This window comes from Ptiloglossa arizonensis, chromosome 12, assembly GCF_051014685.1.
Source record: "Ptiloglossa arizonensis isolate GNS036 chromosome 12, iyPtiAriz1_principal, whole genome shotgun sequence".
Classification (NCBI taxonomy): domain Eukaryota; kingdom Metazoa; phylum Arthropoda; class Insecta; order Hymenoptera; family Colletidae; genus Ptiloglossa; species Ptiloglossa arizonensis.
In genome coordinates, this window is record NC_135059.1 from 11,879,960 (window position 1) to 11,900,788 (window position 20,829).

At 33.8% G+C, this 20,829-nt stretch overlaps 6 protein-coding genes across 13 annotated transcripts; 3 read left to right on the plus strand and 3 right to left on the minus strand.

Annotated features, from left to right (window-relative positions):
* Window positions 1-161: 161 nt before the first annotated feature.
* Ts (Thymidylate synthase) lies at window positions 162-5,927 on the plus strand. Of its 3 annotated transcripts, none has more exons than XR_012993782.1 (9): window positions 162-469; window positions 551-660; window positions 737-1,055; window positions 1,145-1,308; window positions 1,383-1,510; window positions 2,922-3,102; window positions 3,210-3,814; window positions 4,475-4,734; window positions 5,060-5,923. XR_012993782.1 is itself a non-coding variant. In XM_076324446.1 (9 exons), exons 1-9 carry the CDS (start codon window positions 258-260, stop codon window positions 4,682-4,684), a joined length of 1,851 nt encoding a protein of 616 aa, XP_076180561.1. In that variant the 5' UTR covers window positions 164-257; the 3' UTR covers window positions 4,685-5,923. The 3 variants fall into 3 exon arrangements, 2 of the variants coding, with proteins under 2 accessions (XP_076180560.1, XP_076180561.1); XM_076324446.1 differs by having other exon boundaries at window positions 164-469; window positions 3,210-3,473; window positions 3,552-3,814; window positions 4,475-5,923; XM_076324445.1 differs by having other exon boundaries at window positions 4,475-5,927.
* Window positions 4,435-6,872, minus strand: LOC143153363 (protein ILRUN). The gene is made up of 3 exons (XM_076324453.1): window positions 6,365-6,872; window positions 5,543-5,892; window positions 4,435-5,465 (listed from the first exon to the last, which is right to left on the minus strand). The coding sequence occupies exons 1-3, from the start codon at window positions 6,520-6,522 to the stop codon at window positions 5,359-5,361; spliced, it is 615 nt and encodes a 204-aa protein (XP_076180568.1). The 5' UTR covers window positions 6,523-6,872; the 3' UTR covers window positions 4,435-5,358.
* Window positions 6,412-16,240, plus strand: LOC143153358 (uncharacterized). 2 transcript variants are annotated; one of them, XM_076324447.1, is made up of 8 exons: window positions 6,412-7,043; window positions 7,635-7,977; window positions 8,073-8,188; window positions 10,014-10,675; window positions 11,351-11,600; window positions 14,553-14,801; window positions 14,977-15,224; window positions 15,554-16,240. In XM_076324447.1, the coding sequence occupies exons 4-8, from the start codon at window positions 10,015-10,017 to the stop codon at window positions 15,757-15,759; spliced, it is 1,614 nt and encodes a 537-aa protein (XP_076180562.1). In that variant the 5' UTR covers window positions 6,412-7,043; window positions 7,635-7,977; window positions 8,073-8,188; window position 10,014; the 3' UTR covers window positions 15,760-16,240. The 2 variants fall into 2 exon arrangements, with proteins under 2 accessions (XP_076180562.1, XP_076180563.1); XM_076324448.1 differs by lacking the exon at window positions 6,412-7,043 and having other exon boundaries at window positions 7,493-7,977.
* On the minus strand, window positions 14,474-18,368 carry Crif (growth arrest and DNA damage-inducible proteins-interacting protein CRIF). 5 transcript variants are annotated; one of them, XR_012993786.1, is made up of 5 exons: window positions 18,228-18,325; window positions 17,470-17,673; window positions 16,873-17,364; window positions 15,903-16,790; window positions 14,474-15,751 (listed from the first exon to the last, which is right to left on the minus strand). XR_012993786.1 is itself a non-coding variant. In XM_076324452.1 (4 exons), the coding sequence occupies exons 3-4, from the start codon at window positions 17,322-17,324 to the stop codon at window positions 16,424-16,426; spliced, it is 819 nt and encodes a 272-aa protein (XP_076180567.1). In that variant the 5' UTR covers window positions 17,325-17,364; window positions 17,470-17,673; window positions 18,228-18,325; the 3' UTR covers window positions 14,474-16,423. The 5 variants fall into 5 exon arrangements, 1 of the variants encoding a protein (XP_076180567.1); XR_012993785.1 differs by having other exon boundaries at window positions 14,474-15,755; XR_012993789.1 differs by lacking the exon at window positions 17,470-17,673 and having other exon boundaries at window positions 14,474-15,755; window positions 18,228-18,368.
* Window positions 17,613-18,692, plus strand: L(2)37cg (RNA polymerases I and III subunit AC2 l(2)37Cg). The gene is made up of 3 exons (XM_076324454.1): window positions 17,613-17,939; window positions 18,086-18,183; window positions 18,266-18,692. The coding sequence occupies exons 1-3, from the start codon at window positions 17,922-17,924 to the stop codon at window positions 18,474-18,476; spliced, it is 327 nt and encodes a 108-aa protein (XP_076180569.1). The 5' UTR covers window positions 17,613-17,921; the 3' UTR covers window positions 18,477-18,692.
* On the minus strand, window positions 18,678-19,646 carry Rps2 (ribosomal protein S2). The gene is made up of 2 exons (XM_076324451.1): window positions 19,274-19,646; window positions 18,678-19,195 (listed from the first exon to the last, which is right to left on the minus strand). The coding sequence occupies exons 1-2, from the start codon at window positions 19,622-19,624 to the stop codon at window positions 18,701-18,703; spliced, it is 846 nt and encodes a 281-aa protein (XP_076180566.1). The 5' UTR covers window positions 19,625-19,646; the 3' UTR covers window positions 18,678-18,700.
* Window positions 19,647-20,829: the final 1,183 nt, after the last annotated feature.

Sequence of the window (20,829 nt, forward strand, 5' to 3'; positions counted from 1 at the left end):
ATTTTGGTATCCTATAATGGAGAACTATAATCATCTATTCGTTCAATTGAAACCAAACCAAGAAATTCGTAGTGTTCGACTCCCGATACGTAGATTATAAATTTCTAAGTGAAATAAAAAATCTCTAGATCTACAGAAAAATTCGTAAGGGTGGCAACACTGTATTCTATATATTCAATGTATTTATATTTTTATCAATGAAGTTTGATTGTTGATGCCGTTGTTATTTTTACCTGGAGCTAGTTATTGCGAAAACAATGAATGTTCTTAAACCAGAATTAATTTGGATAGATGGTCGATGTTACAGGTTTTTTGGAAATAAGGAGTCAGACACTTGTAACATTGTTCCGTACGTTGAGGATAATTACATGGAGGATCATGAAGCTTGTGAAGATGAGTATGATACTACTGATATAAAAATCGAACCCCATGGAGCAACAAAATTTAAACATACGTTTTACGTAGCAAAGTAAAAATTATTTTTTTTCAAATGCAAGACGTTATATAAGATTAATATTTAATTATATGAATGATAATTACAATATTTTAGATCATTTTTTCCATATATTGTTGGATCTAAAAATACAGTTCGTAAGAAATTAGAAAATGAAACTAACACAGTTATACTAATTCCAAATATAGGACAGGATGGAGACATTGGTAAATATACTTTTCTATTTTATTAAAATTAAAATATCAATTTTAATTTATATAATATATAATTGTTTATTTATAGTGATAATTGGATTTGATCATAAAGGAATCATTACAGCACGCCACAGAATAGATTTATTAGTAGAAGCCACTAAAGATCGATTAAATGTCACACATTTCTTATCTATACCAATGAATGAAGATCAAATAATAATGAACTTTAATATATTTAAAAATGATGTGCTTACGAATTCTGGAAAAAAGTCAAGAGGTGTGAATGAAATGTGTTTTCAAAAATCAAGCAAATTACATCTTACCCTTGGAGTATTCACATTACTTGATGATACAGAAAAAGATCAAGCTATTAAAGCTTTGAATTACTGTAAAGATCATATTATAAAGTAAAGTACCATTGTGTTATTAAAAGTACTTGTTATTACAGATCTTATTAAAATTATTTCATAATTATTTTTGTTGTTATAAATTACAGACCTAAGATTAAAGAACATGGACAGATTTGTATACGTTTACAAGGAACTGAAATAATGAACGACGATCCTACTGATGTAAATGTTCTATTTGGAAAAATAATCGATACAAGTAATGTTTTGCAAGAAATAGTAGATGAAATTATTAATCATTATACTGATATAGGTAAAAAAGCATATTACATTTTTTAATAATAAAATGTAAGTATATAATATTCATATTTCATATATATTATTCAGGTTTAATAAGGAAAAACAGAAACAGTAATAAGCTTCATGTAACTCTTATGAATGCAAAATTTAAACTGGATGATAAAGAAAGCAATTCTAAACATGTTTCAAGATTCGATGCACAAAACATAATGAAAGTAAATATATAATATTCATTCAAATTATAAAATATACAAGTATTATACAATAACAGCACAAAATTTGTAGGTCCATAAAAATACGTTTTTTGGAGAAACTACATTAAAACAGATTCATATATCACAGCGCCATACAATCAGTAGTAATGGATATTATCAAGCAATAGCAAAAATTAATTTATCTGAAGATTTGTGAATGGTACATGTGTGTAATAAATTTCTTTTTTATGTCTACAAAATTTGCGTCTATATACTCCTGGTTTTTCAATAAAAAACTTTTATAACATTTTTTTTTTCATAACATCCATGGTATGGATAAATAGAATTAAAACAAGATATTACATCTTAGCAATTTCATTGATGGAAGGCAATATTGTTCATAAATCATCAAATCATCATTGTCTAGTCGGTTCCAAACAAATCTACGAATTCTTGAGATTAACTCAACATTGTCTTGCTTCGTGACTCATTGTCTTTATTTTTATACCAAATCTGGTATAAGTATTATTCAATTGCGTTAAAAATATCGTCTCTAGATCAAACAATCTCACTATGTGTCAAATGTAGTTTTTTAATATGCCGAGAAAACGTAAAAACCGCTACATTTATGTCGAACATTGTCAATCAGAATTGTTATCTTAAATTTATAATAATCCCTAGCGAAATCAAAATTCCGTAGAATTTTGTAAATCCTTTTTGAAAACTCCGTAAATCTACAATGTCCTGCAATAGGATTTCAGAATGAAATTTGTATAATTTTATACGTACAATAACTGTGAATAGTAGTTTTTAACCTTGTAGTTTATACAATCCGTATCTTACGTACATTTATGCAGATTTACGTAGATCTACGAACTATTTTCTGTTTAAATTATAAAGTTAAATGCAATATACATTTACATTAAATTTACGTAAACATAAATTACAATGTTGAAAGATACTATTTACAGTATTATACATATGAAGTTATACAAATTATTAATTTCATTCTGAAATTTTAAAACACAGAATTACAATCATCAAGTTTTGTTGTCATCTCTTTCACTCCGTGTGAAATGAGAGAGCAGCCATCTTGGAAAGCGTCGGTTGTTGCATGCGACTCAACCAGACGCGCTTGCTCATTTATTACCTCATTATTATAGGCTTAAGCGTGTTAAAACATACATGAAGTGTAATCTTACAGTGAAATATACTGTTGCCACATATCATCTTTAATTTAATTTCGCTATACCATTCATGCTACAAGAGAAAAGTGAATACTTATGAGGAGAAACCTGTTGTTATATCATTTTTATATATTCACTGGCGGGCAATGATAAATTGTTGGTAGATTAATTTGCACTTGCTTATGTTGATCTGTTGAAGAACAAATTACGTTATCTTAAGTGTGTTAATATTACTATTTTAACAGTTTTATTCCAATAATTTTTCCAATAAAACAATGGACGCTCAAAAAAAAGAGCAACACGAAGAATATCAATATTTAAATTTAATCGAGAAAATCATGAAAGAGGGTGCAAAATGTATCGATCGCACTGGCGTGGGCACATTGTCCATTTTTGGAACCCACATGCGATTTAATTTGCGAGATGGTAAGAAAATTTACTTTATGATTGAATAGGGATTTTCTGCCATTCTTAAACCCATTGTACTGACCAAATATGATAATGAAAATAATTAAGGTAATTGTCTATTATAGATATATTTCCATTATTAACAACAAAGAAAGTATTTTGGAAAGGAGTAGTAGAGGAATTGTTATGGTTTATAAAAGGATCAACAAATGCTAAGGAATTATCAATGAAGAAGGTTTACATTTGGGATGCAAACAGCTCACGGGAATTTTTAGATTCTTGTGGTTTCAGTGATAGAGAAGTAGGAGATTTAGGACCTGTTTATGGATTTCAATGGAGACATTTTGGTGCAAAATACAAAAACATGCACACTGATTATCAGGGACAAGGTGAACAATTATATGTTATATTTAAAGTTAATATAACATATCATCAATTTCTTAATGTATATTTTATTATCTATGCAGGCATTGATCAACTTCAGGAAGTAATAAATAAGATACGAAATTCTCCCAATGACAGAAGAATAATAATGACGGCATGGAACCCAACTGACATTTCACAAATGGCTTTACCTCCATGTCATTGTCTCGTTCAGTTTTATGTAAAAAATGGTGAATTATCGTGTCAGCTTTATCAAAGAAGTGCTGACATGGGTCTTGGGGTGCCATTTAACATAGCATCTTACTCTCTATTAACTTATATGTTAGCTCATATTACAAATTTAAAGGTAAGTCACAAGACTATTGTAGTCTTAAGCAAGTGTGTATAGTTTAATTACACTTCAATTTATCAATTTAGAATTATTATCTTTATGTTATTAAAGCCAAGTAAAAAAATAAAAATTATAGAACAATCATACGAATTAAATTGAATTTATGCAAAAAAAATCATAATAATTATAATATCAAAAGATACATACTCAAACTGGAGTATAAACTGCATATAATTTAAAATATGAAAACAATATTAATTAACAACCAAATTATCATTACATTATTTTTTTTTGTTTTAACAAAATAAACTCAGAAGCAAACAAATTATTTGTTGCAAGAAACATAATAAGGAAACTTAAAGCAACCATTTGCTTAATGTAATATTGTTGACTAAATATGTGATTAAACAATTATCGTGTTTTGTTTAAATTTAATTTAATTTGTATGATTGTTCTGTAATTTTTGTTCTTTTACTTTGTTTTTAGTTATCCAAAGATGATCCCAAACCAGGGAATTAAAGTGTAATTAAAATATACACGTTTTTTAAAACTGTATTCGTCATGTTATTTTTGAATTTACATACAAGCATTTCTATATTTATTTAAAGGTAATTTTCAACAAAAAAAGTCCTATGAATTTTTAACAGAAACTTGTATTTCTTTGTTTATTTTTAGCCAGGTGAATTTATACACACAATGGGTGACTGTCATGTGTACCTTAATCATATATCCGCGCTTGAGGAACAAATTAAACGTGTACCAAAACCATTTTCACGTTTAAAAATAGTTAGGAACGTTCGAAACATCAATGATTTTGTGACGGAAGATTTTGAATTAATTGGATACAATCCACATCCAAAACTCTCAATGGCAATGGCCATTTAGCAAGATTTTGAACAACAAAATGAATGAACAACAGGATTGCTATTAAGAAAGTAAGCATCTAATTCATCTTTGAATTGTTGAACAAATATAATTCACTGTGTGTTGTAATTTCTAACCATATCTGTACTCGTATCTTAATAATTGTACGTGTGTGTGTGTGTGTGTGTATAAAAGTGTATGGGAGTATATGTGTATGTATGTATGCATGCGCATATATATATACACACACACACATATACATACATACATACACGAACACGCATATATATTTCAATTTTTTTCAGTACCGGTCTCAAATGTGGTCCATACGTGTCTGTTACAGCTTTAAGTTATGTAAATGTAAATCATAACCTTTCACCACATTTTGTATTACAGGGACAATAATAAGAAAAAAAACCATTGTAACGTAACTGACAAGCATGGACTTTAAAAGGCCTTATGTAAACAACTTTCAAATCTAATAAAATTACGTTACTTCTATACAGTATTTAAATCCAGCACTTCCTTAAATCATGTAAACATCTGTTGGAAATATTGATTCTTGCGTTGCTAGCAGAAAATCATTCTATTATTTAAAGCAGTATTTTAAACAAATATGTTATATTCACTCGCTCGATTTAAAATAATTGACAGCATTTAAAAAAAATTTAAGGGAAGTCTCTGGATATCAGGGGCTAGCACATCTGTACATCGTTAGACTGTGAAGTACTTAATTGATGCAGTTGTTGAGTAACTGCTAGGGTGCCACATTCACTCACTGTAATGATTACCCAAATGATGTCTAAACAGAAATAAACAATCATTGACGGTGAAAAGAAGTTTATAACACAAAATCAATAGAAAAGGAATTGTATTTACCCCCAAAATAGGAACCTGTAGATGTCATCATTCTCCATTTACTTTGATATAGGCCAATATCAGGAGGACTTGTAAGGTCTACACTTACTTCAATCGTTTCTTTGGGGCCTAAAGATGGAACTGGTACTCCTGTACATTCTCCCATTTGGTCCCCTAATGTATGCTGTAGACAAATCCCAGCAGGCCATGTCTCTGTACCACTATTTTGAATGTGCCATGATTTTCGAAATTTAGTATTGGGAGGTACTGACTCTCCTTCGCCAATGGTACTGTCACATATCAATGCCATACAGGGGAGTTTAAATGGAGACTCATAATCAAAATAACTACATATAGCTGCCTGAAGGTTCCTGCAATTGTATAATAATATTAATTCTTTATGACTATGAACAAAATAAATGCATTAATACATAATTATTTTAAAACATATTAGCATTCTATTAATTCTGAAGTTGTTTGTTTCTTTGTTACTACCATAAAAATACATTATACCCTAACAAGCGAAAAACTTCTACACTCTTAAACACATTGAAGAAATCAAAATCCTCTGTACTTTGTTCCCAACTCAATCGCAATTTGTTTGATCAACTATTCTAAATGACATTCTCGTTCATTTAATCTAAAGTTGGTTCAATTGTAAAAACAACAAGTAGGTAAAATAGAATTTAGAGACGAAAGCGTCACGTTTACGAATACAAACTGTCATAATATCTGGATACGTGTCTAAGGTGGATACTACGTAAACATGGCGACGTTAGGGTTAGGTCAAACGACGAACTCCGTCGTCGGTAAGAACGACACGCGGGAGGGTTAGTATCTCACCAGTTATTCATATCAAGGAAGAACGTAGCAGTAGCTTCGTTCAACTGGCTACCAGCCAGCAGCCTTTGCAGCTGTTTCACCAGGTCGTCCTTATCAGTGGTGCCTAGACAGCTGAACTGGCGCAACAAATGCTGATCCAAGTCGTTATCCACGTTCATGATGTGCTTCTTTAATCGTTCAGTGCCCCATGTAACGTAACTGTCAATGTACACACAACCTCGTAAATACGTCCCTATATCGTCTCAATCTTTAACTGCAAATTTTAAATGTCATTCTTCGTGACGTTCGTCCGTGCGCAGCGGGTGCATGTATCCACGGTACACTCCGTACGAGAAGCACGCGACACTCGAAGATCACTTCCGTACAGTCCGTACAGTTGAAGCGAACTCACTCGTCTTCTGTTCCCTTTGTGACGCGATGTCACCTTGACCTTGGTGCGCCTCAGATACTAAGTTTTTGCAGCTGATAAACTGATATGCAAAACCGTCAGAAGAGAAGAAAACGCTCAGAAAATCGACTCGTCCGTTTCCACGTCGCATCATTACTTCCGTGTATCACGGGTTGCATGCGTATAAGGAACGCGCAAATCGCTAGTTCTATTACTTATACGACTGAATCTTTTTGTTACTTCGAAATCTTTTTGTTACTCCGAAATATGTTCAAAGAACAAATTATAGAGGTGAAAAATAATATACACGTTACAATGTTATAGATACCTAAATTTACACCTTTGTTTAGAAAGTCAATACAAATCTGCAATATTATGTTGCAAAAACAAAAGAAATTTAATGGTAAACAGAATTAAAAAAGACAGTGAGTGTTTACAATTTATAGAAAAAATTTGCTGATTTTCTAAGCATGCGCAGAATGGTGGCTGTTTCGAATCTATTTTTATTTTTATTGAATATTTCGCACCTTTCTACGATATACATTAAGTAATACTTTTCATGCTACTTTATTTAATTTTAAACTTCAAAAAAACGATAATTATAAACTTCATATTTTTGATCATATTGCGATTAGAATAAAATACAAACTCATTACTAACAATATTTAAAAAATAATAAGTATGCCCGAAGTAATAAAACAATCAATAGACAGTAATCTGAATTTAATCTTTATCTTTTTTTACATTTATATTTAAAGTATAAAAACATCAAAAGTATGTCACTATTTAAATTTTGTTTCGATGTTTCATTTAATTATTATTGCAAAGAAAGGGCTGAAACGTTATTCGTCGTTCTAATTTTGAATAAAATTTGCCCTCTAGGGTGTACGCTTCTGACAATGAGTGTAAACGTTACCGTGTTGACGCGCGTGCGCAGACATCCCCTCCATCTCGACCTCGACCACGACCGATGGATGCGCACGCATTGCGCCGCGTAACAATTGAAATACGAAACAGAAGACAGTCGCGGTCCGAAGTTGATCATGTAGATATTCCAAAAACGTCTGATCGCAAGGTGATACCATTTACAAAGTTGAAGCTCGCTGGCCGTGTACGAAAGGATCAATCGGTGTCGATCGAGAACGTGCATGAGTACAGTTCGCGATGAAACATCTCTGAACTGTGTTCGAGTCGGTTACGTTTTCTTTGCCCGCAAACGTTGCCGGTAAGCATTGACGACAAGACAATTTTCTTTTCCCGTGGAGTAACCAGTACGTGCATCGATGAGACATTCGAAATTCCTGGATGGTCATCTTTTAGCTGACAGCTGGACCTCGTGATGAAAGTCGGAACTGATTCCACGACGATTCATTTTGTCGCGACAGTTGCTGAATAATCGGCACAGGTTCGTCGACTTCAAGAAAGAAAGAAACGAGGTAATCATACACACACACACGCACACGCACGCACGCGCGCGCGCACACACACACACACACACACACATGTGTTTTATTACTCGAAAAAACTTTGACGCGACACGATCGGATTTACCGTCGAGGAACGAGATAGATAAACTTCCGAAAATGGAGTTCGGTAGAGTGAAAAATTTGATAATTTTAACGAGGACGTTTCGGAAAGCGATCGAAAATTTTTCATGTTTTATAATTTTGACAGTTATCGTAAAACTGATTTGATTCTTCGAAATTTTTGTACCGTGAGAAATACTTGCGACCATTTTTTAAATTGTACATTTGGAGCGTTGCAATGTTTCGAAAGAAATATACGTTTCTCTTTTAATTTAAATATTTGTTCGTTTATCCCTTAGGGTCAATGTACATATGTTATTACTATTCTACGATAGAACAGTTTTTATAGCGGGTTATACAATAACGATTGACATAATTTTCATTTAACCGTAACGAGTACGCAAAATTACTTATTACTTATGTTTTCTAAATATATATTGGTGTTTGCTGTAAACTGCACTCTTGTACACGCACGCGCGCGCGCGTAAAAAAATATATAAGAAACACTGTATATTTGATACAGTAATTCTTACAGAATACCTAACTTGTACAGCATAAGAGAGCTTGGGAAATATTAGGTACATTAGTATGGAATATAATCATCTGTGTAAACGGTTCTCTAATTATTTTCAACGGTTTCGCTAGAATGTATTATAAACGTATATTATAGAATACTATAACATTTGATGTACGCGCTTCAATCTATACCAAAATACTCGCACAACATCTGTTCTACTTACTGTGAATATATTTGCAAAACTGATTCCCAACTGGTGTCTTAATGCTCCCGAATGGAAATTTGGAGAATAAAACAAAGATGCATACGAATCTGCCGTTTCGGAGCATTATTCTTTTTTTTGTCGTAAAAAAGTTAAAAAGAAACTGACGAAATTTCACGTCAAGTTGTTCTTCAATCGTAATAGAAATAACGAACAAACGGCGAAACAGTTGATACTTTACTTCATTGACGTTGATAAATTATGATATTAGTAATTGGCTCCAACTACGGTGTCCGGTGCAACATTTTTCAAAACCTCGCAACTCGGAAGCTAAATCTCGAACAACCCACGTTCACAGAACACTTTCTCATAATTTTACGGATAGATATTCATCAAACAAGATACGGATTTGAAAGTTGCACGTCAATTTGAAAAATTGGAACACGTATGATTTTGTTTTTTTTTTTTTTTTTTTTTTTTTTTTTAACGGGAGACACACGAGTCCTGGTAAAGACAAAGGTAAATAAACGTTCCCGATCTTCTATCGTTGGCTAAATTATTAGAACGGGTTGCGGTACACTTTGTCCCTAACTCGGAGATAGTTTTGTGCTCCGTAAATTGAACGAAAATAGAACAATTTGAGACTTATTTGAACCGAACTCTCACTTTACGCAAGAAATTGAAAAGCTGTAATATAAAAAGAGAAAAAATCGTGATAATCGTGAAATTATGCACGCGCAAAACGAAGTTTCCGTTACTGTTACTCCGCAACCGGATATACCGTCTCGATCAAAATTATCTAACGTAATTCTACGTTACTTATCGTCACGATTATCGATCAAAACTAGAAATAGACAGATAGACGGACCGAACAGAAACAATATAGACATATTGTTCTAGACGATCAGAAACAGTATCGTTAAAGAGAACGTGTGCCTCGGTTAGGGCCAAAATGGTTGATGCGCGTTCGCTCGCGATAGTCGCACCAAAAACGAATGAAATCTGATCCTCGACAGGATGATCGGACCGTCTTCGGGCACCGGGGCCGTACCGGATCACGAGTTGTCCGATGATCAATCACGAGCCGCGAGAAAGCGAATCTTCGATGACTTGGACATCGAGAGCTTCTGCGAGGAGGTTCAGAACAGTCGGAAACGGTACCAGCTTCAGGAGATCGAGACTCCGATGGAACTGATGGCTCCCAATCAAGTGATCGGCGACACCGCGACGCTATTTTCTCCGTTATCGGCCCAGGAAGCTGTCGAGGAGTGCCCTGTGGCCCGGTTAGAGGTCCTGCTCGTAGACGGGACGAATTGCACGTGGACAACCGTCTCCGAGTTGGAATCGCAGCAAAACATCGCCGAGATAGCGGCGTCACCGTCCACGTCTTCCTCGTCGTCGGATCATCGACGAGAGCAGATGATCCAAAGTGTCCAGATCGAGGAACCGGGATACCAGGTCGACTCCAGTTACTGGGAACCGGTGGTCACGATCCCGTCGTCCAATTTCCAACACAACAAGCCCGAGCCACCATCCGGTGGAGGCCATTATCAGCAACAACAGTTCGACGATCAGGAAACTGGGAACCTCTCCTGGTTGTTGGACTTCAAGCTGGACCCGTTCATCGAGGCTGCCGACGACAGGTCCACCGTGGCGTCGTCCAAGGATAATCACAATGGTGTCGAGCTCTTTGGAGAGCTGTTGATCAAACTTTTTCGCACGCATATCGAAACTGGTCTCGATCAACGGGAGTATCTGGTCTCTAACGATTCGCTGGACGCGTTGATCGAGATCGGAGAAGCCTTGAAAACTTTCAAGAATCTTGAACGACGATAGACTTAAATATCGTAGGAAAAGTTGCATCGATTTCCAAGGGAGTCGTACAGAATTATTTTCGTTGCTTTTTAACGGGTTACGATGTCATTGCGTTCGAGATTTTCGAAGTCTCCAAAATAGCCAAGATTTTTCAAACCGTCGGGTGCTTTGAATGCATCGAGTCTTACGAGATTGTCAAACTCCTTTTAATTGTAATCGTATTCGAAATGAAAATTTACAATACCAGTATTTCTACTGTATTATAAACTCTACCTCGATACTCGAAAATAGATTATCGAATTGTTTTAGTCACTTGTGTCTTCTCTGACAAAATACAGCCCGATTATCACCTAGAAGACACTTTCATATCGCAATGAATCTCTGATAGAATTTTTTCTTACAAAACTAAATCGATGTTGCTTGAAATAGATTGTCCAGAAATTAAAAATCACATGCGAAGCGGAAAAGATTGCCTTTTGGCTATTTATCGATAAAAGAAGCTCATCTCTATGTATTTGAGTGATTATTTTTTGTTTAGGGAGCAAAACGAAAGTAAGTGGACGTTCTTACGGGTCCACCTACGTCAATGACGTTAAAAGAAGTTACAACGAGAACGGTCTGTCGCATCAGGACACGATTCAGAGTTACTCGAACCTTGATAACAGAAACTTTGTGTCTTCTCGATGTAACGGGCCAAAAAAACCACCCTTCACCTACACAGAACTTATTGAACACGCTCTTCGAGAAAGGGGGGAACTCACCGTGTCGGCTATTTATCAGTGGATCTCGTAAGTATACAAAACAGCTAAACCCTTTATGCTGATCATTTTGCTTTATCTAAATAAAGTCTCTTGAAAGCTTCACGCTTTTTTTGTTTATCTCACCGTGATACTTTTTGGTTCTAGAAGTCATTAATTTATCTACGCACAATTTTCATATCCTGTGCCAGGAATTTCCTATCCAGTCGTTATTCTTTAGAATCGTAGCGTTTATAATTAATACAAAGTTATAGTAGAGTAGCAGTACATGTGTACATTGGGATCGGTGTAGAGATATTTGTAGATTTCCTCTATTAATTTCCTGCAATTAAATTATGTACCATATTTAATATTGAACGATGTATTTATCGATCAAAGTATACTCCAATAAAATTGATAAAAATATCATTCGAAGAAGCATATCGATTTCATTGGAATGTTTTTGTCACGATATTCTGTCCAGTTTTCAAGAAAGAAAAGCAGAGTATTTTAAAGTGAGAAATCGTTTCAACTCGTATACAGTTTGCGACGATTAACGAAACAAAAGTTTAGCATTGTACTCGTCAGTTTGGTAGAATAAATATTTGAAATAAAAAAAAAAAAAGAAACAAGTTCTACGAAGTGAAAGAATACGAAACAATCGATAGATCCCGTTTCTGGACAGTTTGAAAATAGTGCAGTAAATTTCGGTTCTCTGGAAATTCCCACAGAGTCTAATCATTGAGATAATTGGTTCTCTGACCAATTTCCACGGTTGCGGAGTAATTCCTCTAGGGTTCTTTGTCTTGTTGGTAAAGAAAAAGTAATCATTCCGGGGACATACGGCGCTAGAAAATCGGTCGAGGAGTTCAGGGGCTCGATTATCTATAGCACCGTTCCTCCCGAGTCCACGATCGAACAGGTGAAAGCACAAAGCCAGTAAATTGTGCGCATTCGTGTTGGGGGGAGGTTGTAACGACGAGGAGAGTCGGTACCAGGTAGTACCACGTTGCGAGGGCAGCGGTGCCAAGGGGTACCATCTAAGAACCTATCTGACCCTCCCTGACGAGCCACCCTGCATCGAGGCGAGCCACGTTCTCGTAAATTCGTGGAAACCTGTTTTCTAGACTCGTCGCTGAATGATAACTATACGCGCTTGTACATCTTAAACATAAACCTTTAATGCACACGTCCATAAGTTTAAATACCCGAAATTTTACTTCGTCAAAAGAATTGGAATTTTACCATTTACTCCAATTCTTCGTTCGTGCCGGATAATTGCATCCTTTAACTATTATTCTTGAATCATTTATCCCGTATAATAGAGAATAAATAAATTGTAGTAAATCTAAGGAATGCAACTTCTTAGAACTTTGAACAACTTGCAAGGCGAGACTTTCATTTTTAACAATCTTATAACTCGATACTTCAATTACTAGAATTTAGTAGTTGGAAAATATAAAATTCAAGAACTAACCAAAGACGAATACTAGGTTTTGGTTAAAATTTTGGGTAATACGTTATCCTGGGGATGATTTTTTTTTTTTTTTTTTTTTTTTTTTTTTTTTTTTTTTTTTTTTTTTTTTTTTTTTTTTTTTTTGTAGAAACGTTACGGGCATTGGAACGAGCAAAGGTGCCATTTAATGCAGTGGCCCATGTTTAGGGTGTTTTGTCGTATCTCTTGTCTTTGTTCTCTCCTATCGAAAACGGGGAACTAATTACAGGGGTGTGTAACACGCTGTGACATCGCCACGAGCAGGTGAAGAAAATTGTTCTCGTGGAAGGGTGCAGGCTTGTCGTCTTTTTACTAGCAATGACTGGATAAGCGATAGAAACTTTCTAATCGTTTGTCATTATGCAAATGAAGTTGCATACGTTCTCGTTGAGTTTCACCTATGTAGAAACTGTCCCAGTACTGATGGTACAATCAAGAAGGGGGTGATTCTATATGGAAAGATAAATCGAAAATACTGATTAAAATTTGACCCCTTGAGACTTTGTTCTCGACAAAATCGACTTTAAATATTCTCCAAGTAAAAAAATGACAGATCGTATATCATTTGCAAATAGCGTGAATGTCATACGTCATGTTGGTTTCTTATCAATATTGTGCACTATCTTTGTCTGCTTAGAGAGGGTTTATAAACGAGAATGAAACGTGAAGTTCGTAATGTTTACTTCATCGATGGGGAAATTGTTGAAAATGCTACACATCGTGGTTCATGCGCAATTGTGTTCTTCGAATTAAATTAAAAAAAAAAAATGTGCTTCTTCCAATGCAAGAAACATATCCATACTACATCTTATTGGGACGGATTGATGGAAACTAGTGACAAATGCACGCAACATTATACAATACGATAAAAAGTAAATAGTTATCTGTATTGGGATTCGTTCAACCACGATATAATCAATATTGATTTTCTCGAAAACGAAGCCTCGAATACACAAATTTAATTCCATGTTTTCGACTTATTTTTTCATGTAGAATCACCTCTTCGGTTGTATCATCAATATTGGGACACCCTGTAGATACTCTTTTACTAATAATTACTTTAGTCATTAGGTTACTACATGCAACTACATACTTCTAGATTATTACTCATGTTCATTCGTACAGTTGCATTGTAACTTTATACTTTTAAATGAATTGATTCGTACAATTGTTTATTTTCTGCAAAAAAGTATTAAGGTGTTTAGTAAATATATTACAACTTTCACTTTACAGAAAGTACATAGATAAATGTCGCATTAACAGTGTAGCAAGTTCATGTATATAAAATCACTTAAATTTACCTCATAATATTTTTTTGCGTCTTAAACGATTTCATTCCTTTATTTTACGTTTCTATTCAGTTATTCTGTATATGTATATATATATATATATATATGTTTTTTTTTTCTTTTTTTTTCTTTTTTTTACATGTAATTAATATTCATATGTATATGCGAAATGGGATTATAATGATTATACTGGTGTAAAATTTGTGAATGTGTTTTTAGAGAGCATTTTCCCTATTACAAAAGCAACGACGATCGTTGGAAAAATTCTGTGCGACACAATCTTTCGATAAACCCTCACTTTCGAAAGGGTTCGAAAGCACCGCACGGAGCTGGACACTTATGGGCGATTGCAAATCGATCCGGAGACTCTAGACCCCGACAAATCATCAACACATCTATTATCAGTTCTTCTGTGAAACAAATCACAAAAAATACTCTGGAAACTGAAAATTCTCGGAAAAATATTAGGTATTCGCTAAATATAACTTGCAGTTAAAAATAATGCTATTCGTTTGTACAAACCGAGGGATCAGTTTTCTTCCTTAATTGATCGCTTAGTTTAAAATAATCAGATGACTGCATGCGCATATAGCTTTAATTTTATATTGACTTTACTTATTGAAATTACTGTTTCTTTTTTCAGTCAAATAAACCCTATAGATGAAGTGGAAGCAGCGACTGCCAGTATCACGCAACAGTCTTCGGAAGAGGAGACCGAAAATATCGTGAATTCTGTAACATTAGAACACTGTGCCGAACGAATTCTCAGCGGTATTAAGAAAGAAGTAGAGGTACAGTATCTGGTCCCTATGATGATGTCTAATAATGAACACGATTCAGCCCAAACCAGTCAACAGACACAGGAACTCCATTATCCTGTGAAAGAGAGCGGTAAGACGATTGCTCGCTTCTCCATTTAAGAAAACAAAAACTGTATAATTCTTGTCGTTTCAATTTCTATACACTAAAAAAAATGTCATAATTCGCTTAGATACTTATTAATCGATTGTAAATGTAAAAAAAAGATTTCCCTTAACAATTATAAAATGTATGAACAAAATTTGTCATATTGATAATGTACGTGCGTGCGCGCGCGCGCGTGTGTGTGTGTATGTATGTAAAACACTTTATCTATGTTTTATTAGCATACGAATCTGTATAAATATCCACAGTTGAATTGTAGAGAATGTGTCTAAAGAAAGTACCCATACTTTTTATAGATTTTCTCAATCCAGTGTCCAAAGAAGTAGTGGCAGAAGAGTGTGGACTCATAAGCGAGGGTTATCTAGTCACGGATTTAAATCCGACAACCTTAGGACTAAATATGGTCGAACCAGAAATTATCACACCAGAGAATCTCTTCGGCGAGGAATTGAATTTCCAGTTCTACGAATTGTCATCTCCGTCACAAATTCAGTCTGCCTGACACACAGAGAGAAATAAACTACGTTTGATCGTTATTGATCATATACATGTTGAAAATATTCAGAATTGCGATCAAGGCGAAAACACTAATGATCGCGATGTTCACAGTGCCACGGAAGGAAACGAGTTTCAGGAAGTTCTTACCAATCGAAAATCATCCTTGATGCTCCAAGATATGACCGAAAATTCTGACACATCCTTGATGGTTGAAAGCTGATTTCTTTGTAATAATGCTATCACGAGATGTACACAGAGACCCAGCTGGCTATCATGAGCAATTGTAAAACTGGTTTCATCAAAGTTCTTGTATGAATTTAAACGAAAAACTTTGAAAAAAATGCAGCATACTATTGTCCGAATTATGTCTGCATATGTATCCTATAGTCATTTAATACTACACATTAGTATAGTTTCTTCTAACTCTCGCAGAGTAACATGTAACATTTCTTTTTTGTATTAGCAAAAGGAAATATAATATTTACTATGAAGTGTAAATATTATTCTTCTGTTTAAGGTTTTTTTTTTACATTCAGAAATTCTATTTATGTTGGAAGTTCGTATATATACCTTAAACAAAAATCGATCAGATAAGATTTTTGTTGAATGACAATTTTACATAGTACATAGAAATTATTTTTAAATACAACATGGTTCGATTAAAGTGTCTATTCCATAGATTTTTCAGCTGGAGCGTTATTTTTTTTAATTTCTGGAGCATCATCTATTTCTTCTACAATATTAGATTCTATGGGCATATTCTTTCCTGAACTTTTCAGTTGTCTCTCAAGTATTCGTTGCTTCTTGGCTTCTTTCTTTTTCTTTTTATCCTCCTTGTTCAATTTATCTAACATTTCTTCGATTTTCTCCTTGGATACCTGACTTGTGATACTTAATTGTTGTTTAATTTCTCTTATTCGTTCTTCTTTCTTCAACTGAGCTGCTAATGCAATTGCTTTCTTTTTAGCAACCTTTTCTTTTACCTCGGTTATCAAATCTTTCATTTTTGACATTTTAACCTCTATCTCTTTTTGCCTGTAAATATGTATAGATGATACATGCGTGGTAACAAAACATTGTTAAATTTTTATAACATATATTATGAAGTTTAATGTACCTAACTATTATAGCCTCTTCCTCTTTTCTGTGTTTATCTTTGATTTTTTGCCACCTCTCTGCCAGAGTCAATGGAAATGCAACTCTTTCATATTCCTTCATATCGTTTAATTCCTCAGGAGTAGGCCATGCAAGTCCTGCCGGTACTCCTAATGCCTTCATACCGTATTTACCTAATAGTTTTCTTTTGTACTTTAATGTATTATGAAACCAAATTCTGTCTTCATCGTATGGTTTTTGACCGAATAATATGTTTCTATGTGAAGGGTTAAGTCTTGACTTGTTTCTTTTCTTTTCAAGAATAGAATTATCTTTTTCTTCTTCAAGGAAAATTGGTTCTTCTTGAGCAGACTCAAGAATGTCCCTTGGTTTTAACGCAAAGTATCTTCTTCCAATATCATTTTGAAAGTGTATTGTTAGCTGCAGATTTGTGAATAACTTTCTTAAAAACATTTTATGCTTTTGTTTGACTTATCCTCTTCGTCTTTGATTCCTGTAAAACAAAATGTCATCAACTACAATGCTATAATAATAAAATATTAGAATTAGTAATATACTATTAAATATTATATCCTCAATTGACACGTATGTTGTTTACCTGAGGGTTTTTTTTATGTCACAATTCACACTGTTTGGTAAACGTTGCTAAATCAATGTGAAATTTAGCTTGTAGCGATGAATTATTAGTACATAAGGTTAGGTTCGCTAATAATCTAAGAGGTTAGGTCCACAAGACTATGTAAACGCATCGAAGGAGTCATTACATTTCTTTCGTTCGATTGTTTATACGTGAATTTTTTAACTGAAAATTTCATCGAATGAAAATTAATTTTGTTATTAATGACGTATAAATGTTTTCCATATTTAGTTAAATTCTTGTATTTTAATTACACAATTTAAATTGTTCAACGGTGTTCGTACGACTATAATTGCGTTAATTATTTAATATTAATTATAAATACTAAATTAAAGTGTTACAAATAACTAGGTACCATTATACATATTACTTTATAGGAAATTGTTTAAAAAATAAATAATAAATGAACAAAAATGGGTCGATTGGCAGAGGTATGTTACTTTATTAACAGCAAATTATTTTTTAAATTTGCGAGTAAATCTGTGCTTTAAAAAATGCTTTTTAAAATACAAAAGTTCGAACTATTAATACCATTTTTATAAAAAATAATTTGCCTTGTTAAAATTGTATGTTATAGGTAGCTGGTGAACAATCGTCCAACCAAAATAAAACTTTTGTGTTCATGGGCGAAGGTTATACCTTGGGAAATGCTTTAGTGTCTGTAATCTCGCAAAAGTATGATTAAAATATAATTGTAATAATAAATATTAAAATCTTACATTACTTTTCGACTTCAGACTTTATGTAATTTTCACAGCCCTGATGTGGATTTTTGTGCTTGTTTTGTCAATCATCCAGCAGAGGGAAACATTTACTTAAGAATTCAAGCAAAAAAAGGGAAAGCAATAGACATACTAAGAAAAGGACTGCAAGACTTTGAAAAGATCTGTGATCACAGTATGGATACTTTCAATCGTGCTTATGATAAATTTAAAAACTCTAAGGATGTATCCATGGATAGCACATAATTTTATGTTGTCTAATTTTTGTATTACATAATAATTACAATTTCAAGAATAAATGTGTTCTTACATTACTCTATATCCAATCTATTATACTTATTACAATAAGATAAATAATTCATTGAAACCTAACTCTGACCAAATTGTACAATTAACACACTTAAGAGCCAAAGAAATGGTTAAGGGGAAAGAACAACTACATTAAAATTATTTGCATGGAGATTTATTGCTTAAGCAGTCTCAGCAGGTCTTTGTCCTCCCATGACTCTGTGATTCTTAGACAAATAGTCTGCAAATTCTTGGTAAGGTGCCTTTCGCAGTGCTTGATCGTGCCACAAATCTGGTGTCAGGTATGCATAAGTTTTGGCAATGGCTGCGTATGTAGCTTTAGCAAAATTACCAAGTGTACACGTAGATCCTCTTGCTGATGTGTAGCAATCCTCGATACCGGCCATCTGAAGTAGTTTCTTGGGCACGGGTGCAGAGACAATGCCTGTACCTCTCGGTGCAGGAATCAAACGTACCTGAACTGATCCACATTTGCCAGTAACTTTACAGGGTACTGTGTGAGGATCGCCAATTTTGTTTCCCCAGTAACCACGACGTACAGGAACTACCGAAAGTTTTGCCAAGATGATAGCACCACGGATAGCAGTAGCTACTTCTTTGGAACATTTAACTCCTAGACCAATGTGACCTTTGTAATCACCAATGGCTACAAAAGCCTACAAAATTATTGCAAATTACTAATGGATAAAACATAGAAAAAGTTATATTATCATTTAAAATTTGTATAGGTTTACTTTGAAACGTGTACGTTGACCAGCCCTAGTTTGCTTCTGTACAGGCATAATCTTTAGAACTTCATCTTTCAATTCGAGTCCAAGAAACTTATCGATAATTTCGTATTCTTTGATAGGAAGAGAGAATAGGTAAATGTGCTCTAGGGATTCAATCTTCCCATCCCTGACTAGACGGCCAAGTTTGGTAACAGGAATCCATTCCTTGCTGTCTTCTTTACCACGTCCACGACCACGACCTCTTCCTCTGCCACCACGACCTCTACCTCTTGGTCCACCACGATCTCCACCACCTCCACGAGAGCCAAATCCTCCACGGAATCCTCCACGCGCGGCTGGAGCAGAGTCCGCCATTCTATAACATTTCAATGAACATCAAATGGGTTGAAAATTTTCAAAAGAATTCTGAAGACAATTAAGAAAATATTTTCAAAGCCACTGAAAAAAAGAAATGGAAAATCTATTTTTAGATATTCTTAGGATTACTAACAATTAAATTCTCCATTACTTAATTGGAATTTACGTTCTAATGGCTGGGTAATAAACAATTGTTTACGAAAGAAAATATTTATCATCGAACACTGTTAACCTCTAAACACGTGGCTCTGTTAATTACGATATTTATTTAATTCGTTTAATAATAAATCGTTTTTTCTTAGTATTTTCGGTGTTACGGTATTATTTACATAAAAAGGGATGATATAAAAATATATTAAACAAAGATTTTTACAGTAAAAACAAAAAATTACTCGTAGCTTACTTACGTTACTTCTTTCTTCTAAGTCGGTTACGGAAGAAAGAACAAGAATCTTCGAGATATCGCAAAGTCAAAGTCAAATCGATAAATCTCGACGTGGCTGGTATATCCGGCCTTTAAATTTTGAATTCTTCCCGCAGATACTAAAATTAATTTTTTTATTTATCATTAAAACAAAGTATTACATCATTTGTAACATTATAGCCCAATCATTTAAAAAGTTTATAATGTATATGATTTATAACGACTTAATGTGGCCAAATGTATAGTAAAAAAATCTCTTTTATTATTTTACAGATACTGTCAGGCAAAGTAGGCCATGATTTCCTTTGTCACACTCTATTTCGAGCGAGATATTAATTAGACAAAATGGTTAAGTAAAAACAGGCATCTTCATTGCCAGAACTCTATTCTAGTTTACAGCATTGCAGTTTTAATTTGTAACGGAAAGTGAAGAATAACGACAAACGCAAAGTATTATAAAACATTTATGAATGTCACAGTAAAAACATCCTCGCTTTCGAATAAAAATTTTCGTTAGTCAACCACGAAATCGATACATTACAGTCTTTCGAAAAGTGACGTCTAACATGCAGTAGGGAAACGGATTTACAAGTATGAATGCAGACAAAATAGAGAAATTTTTTTCAAAATGTGATAAATAAAATATTTCTTTGTTGTACTATTTGTTTAAATATTATCGAAAAATTTAAGGGGAGAGGTAAAATTATTTCCGGTTAACTTTTCGAATGTTAGGATTAATGAGCATAACATTCCTTTTGAGAAGAGAACGCAACGAAAA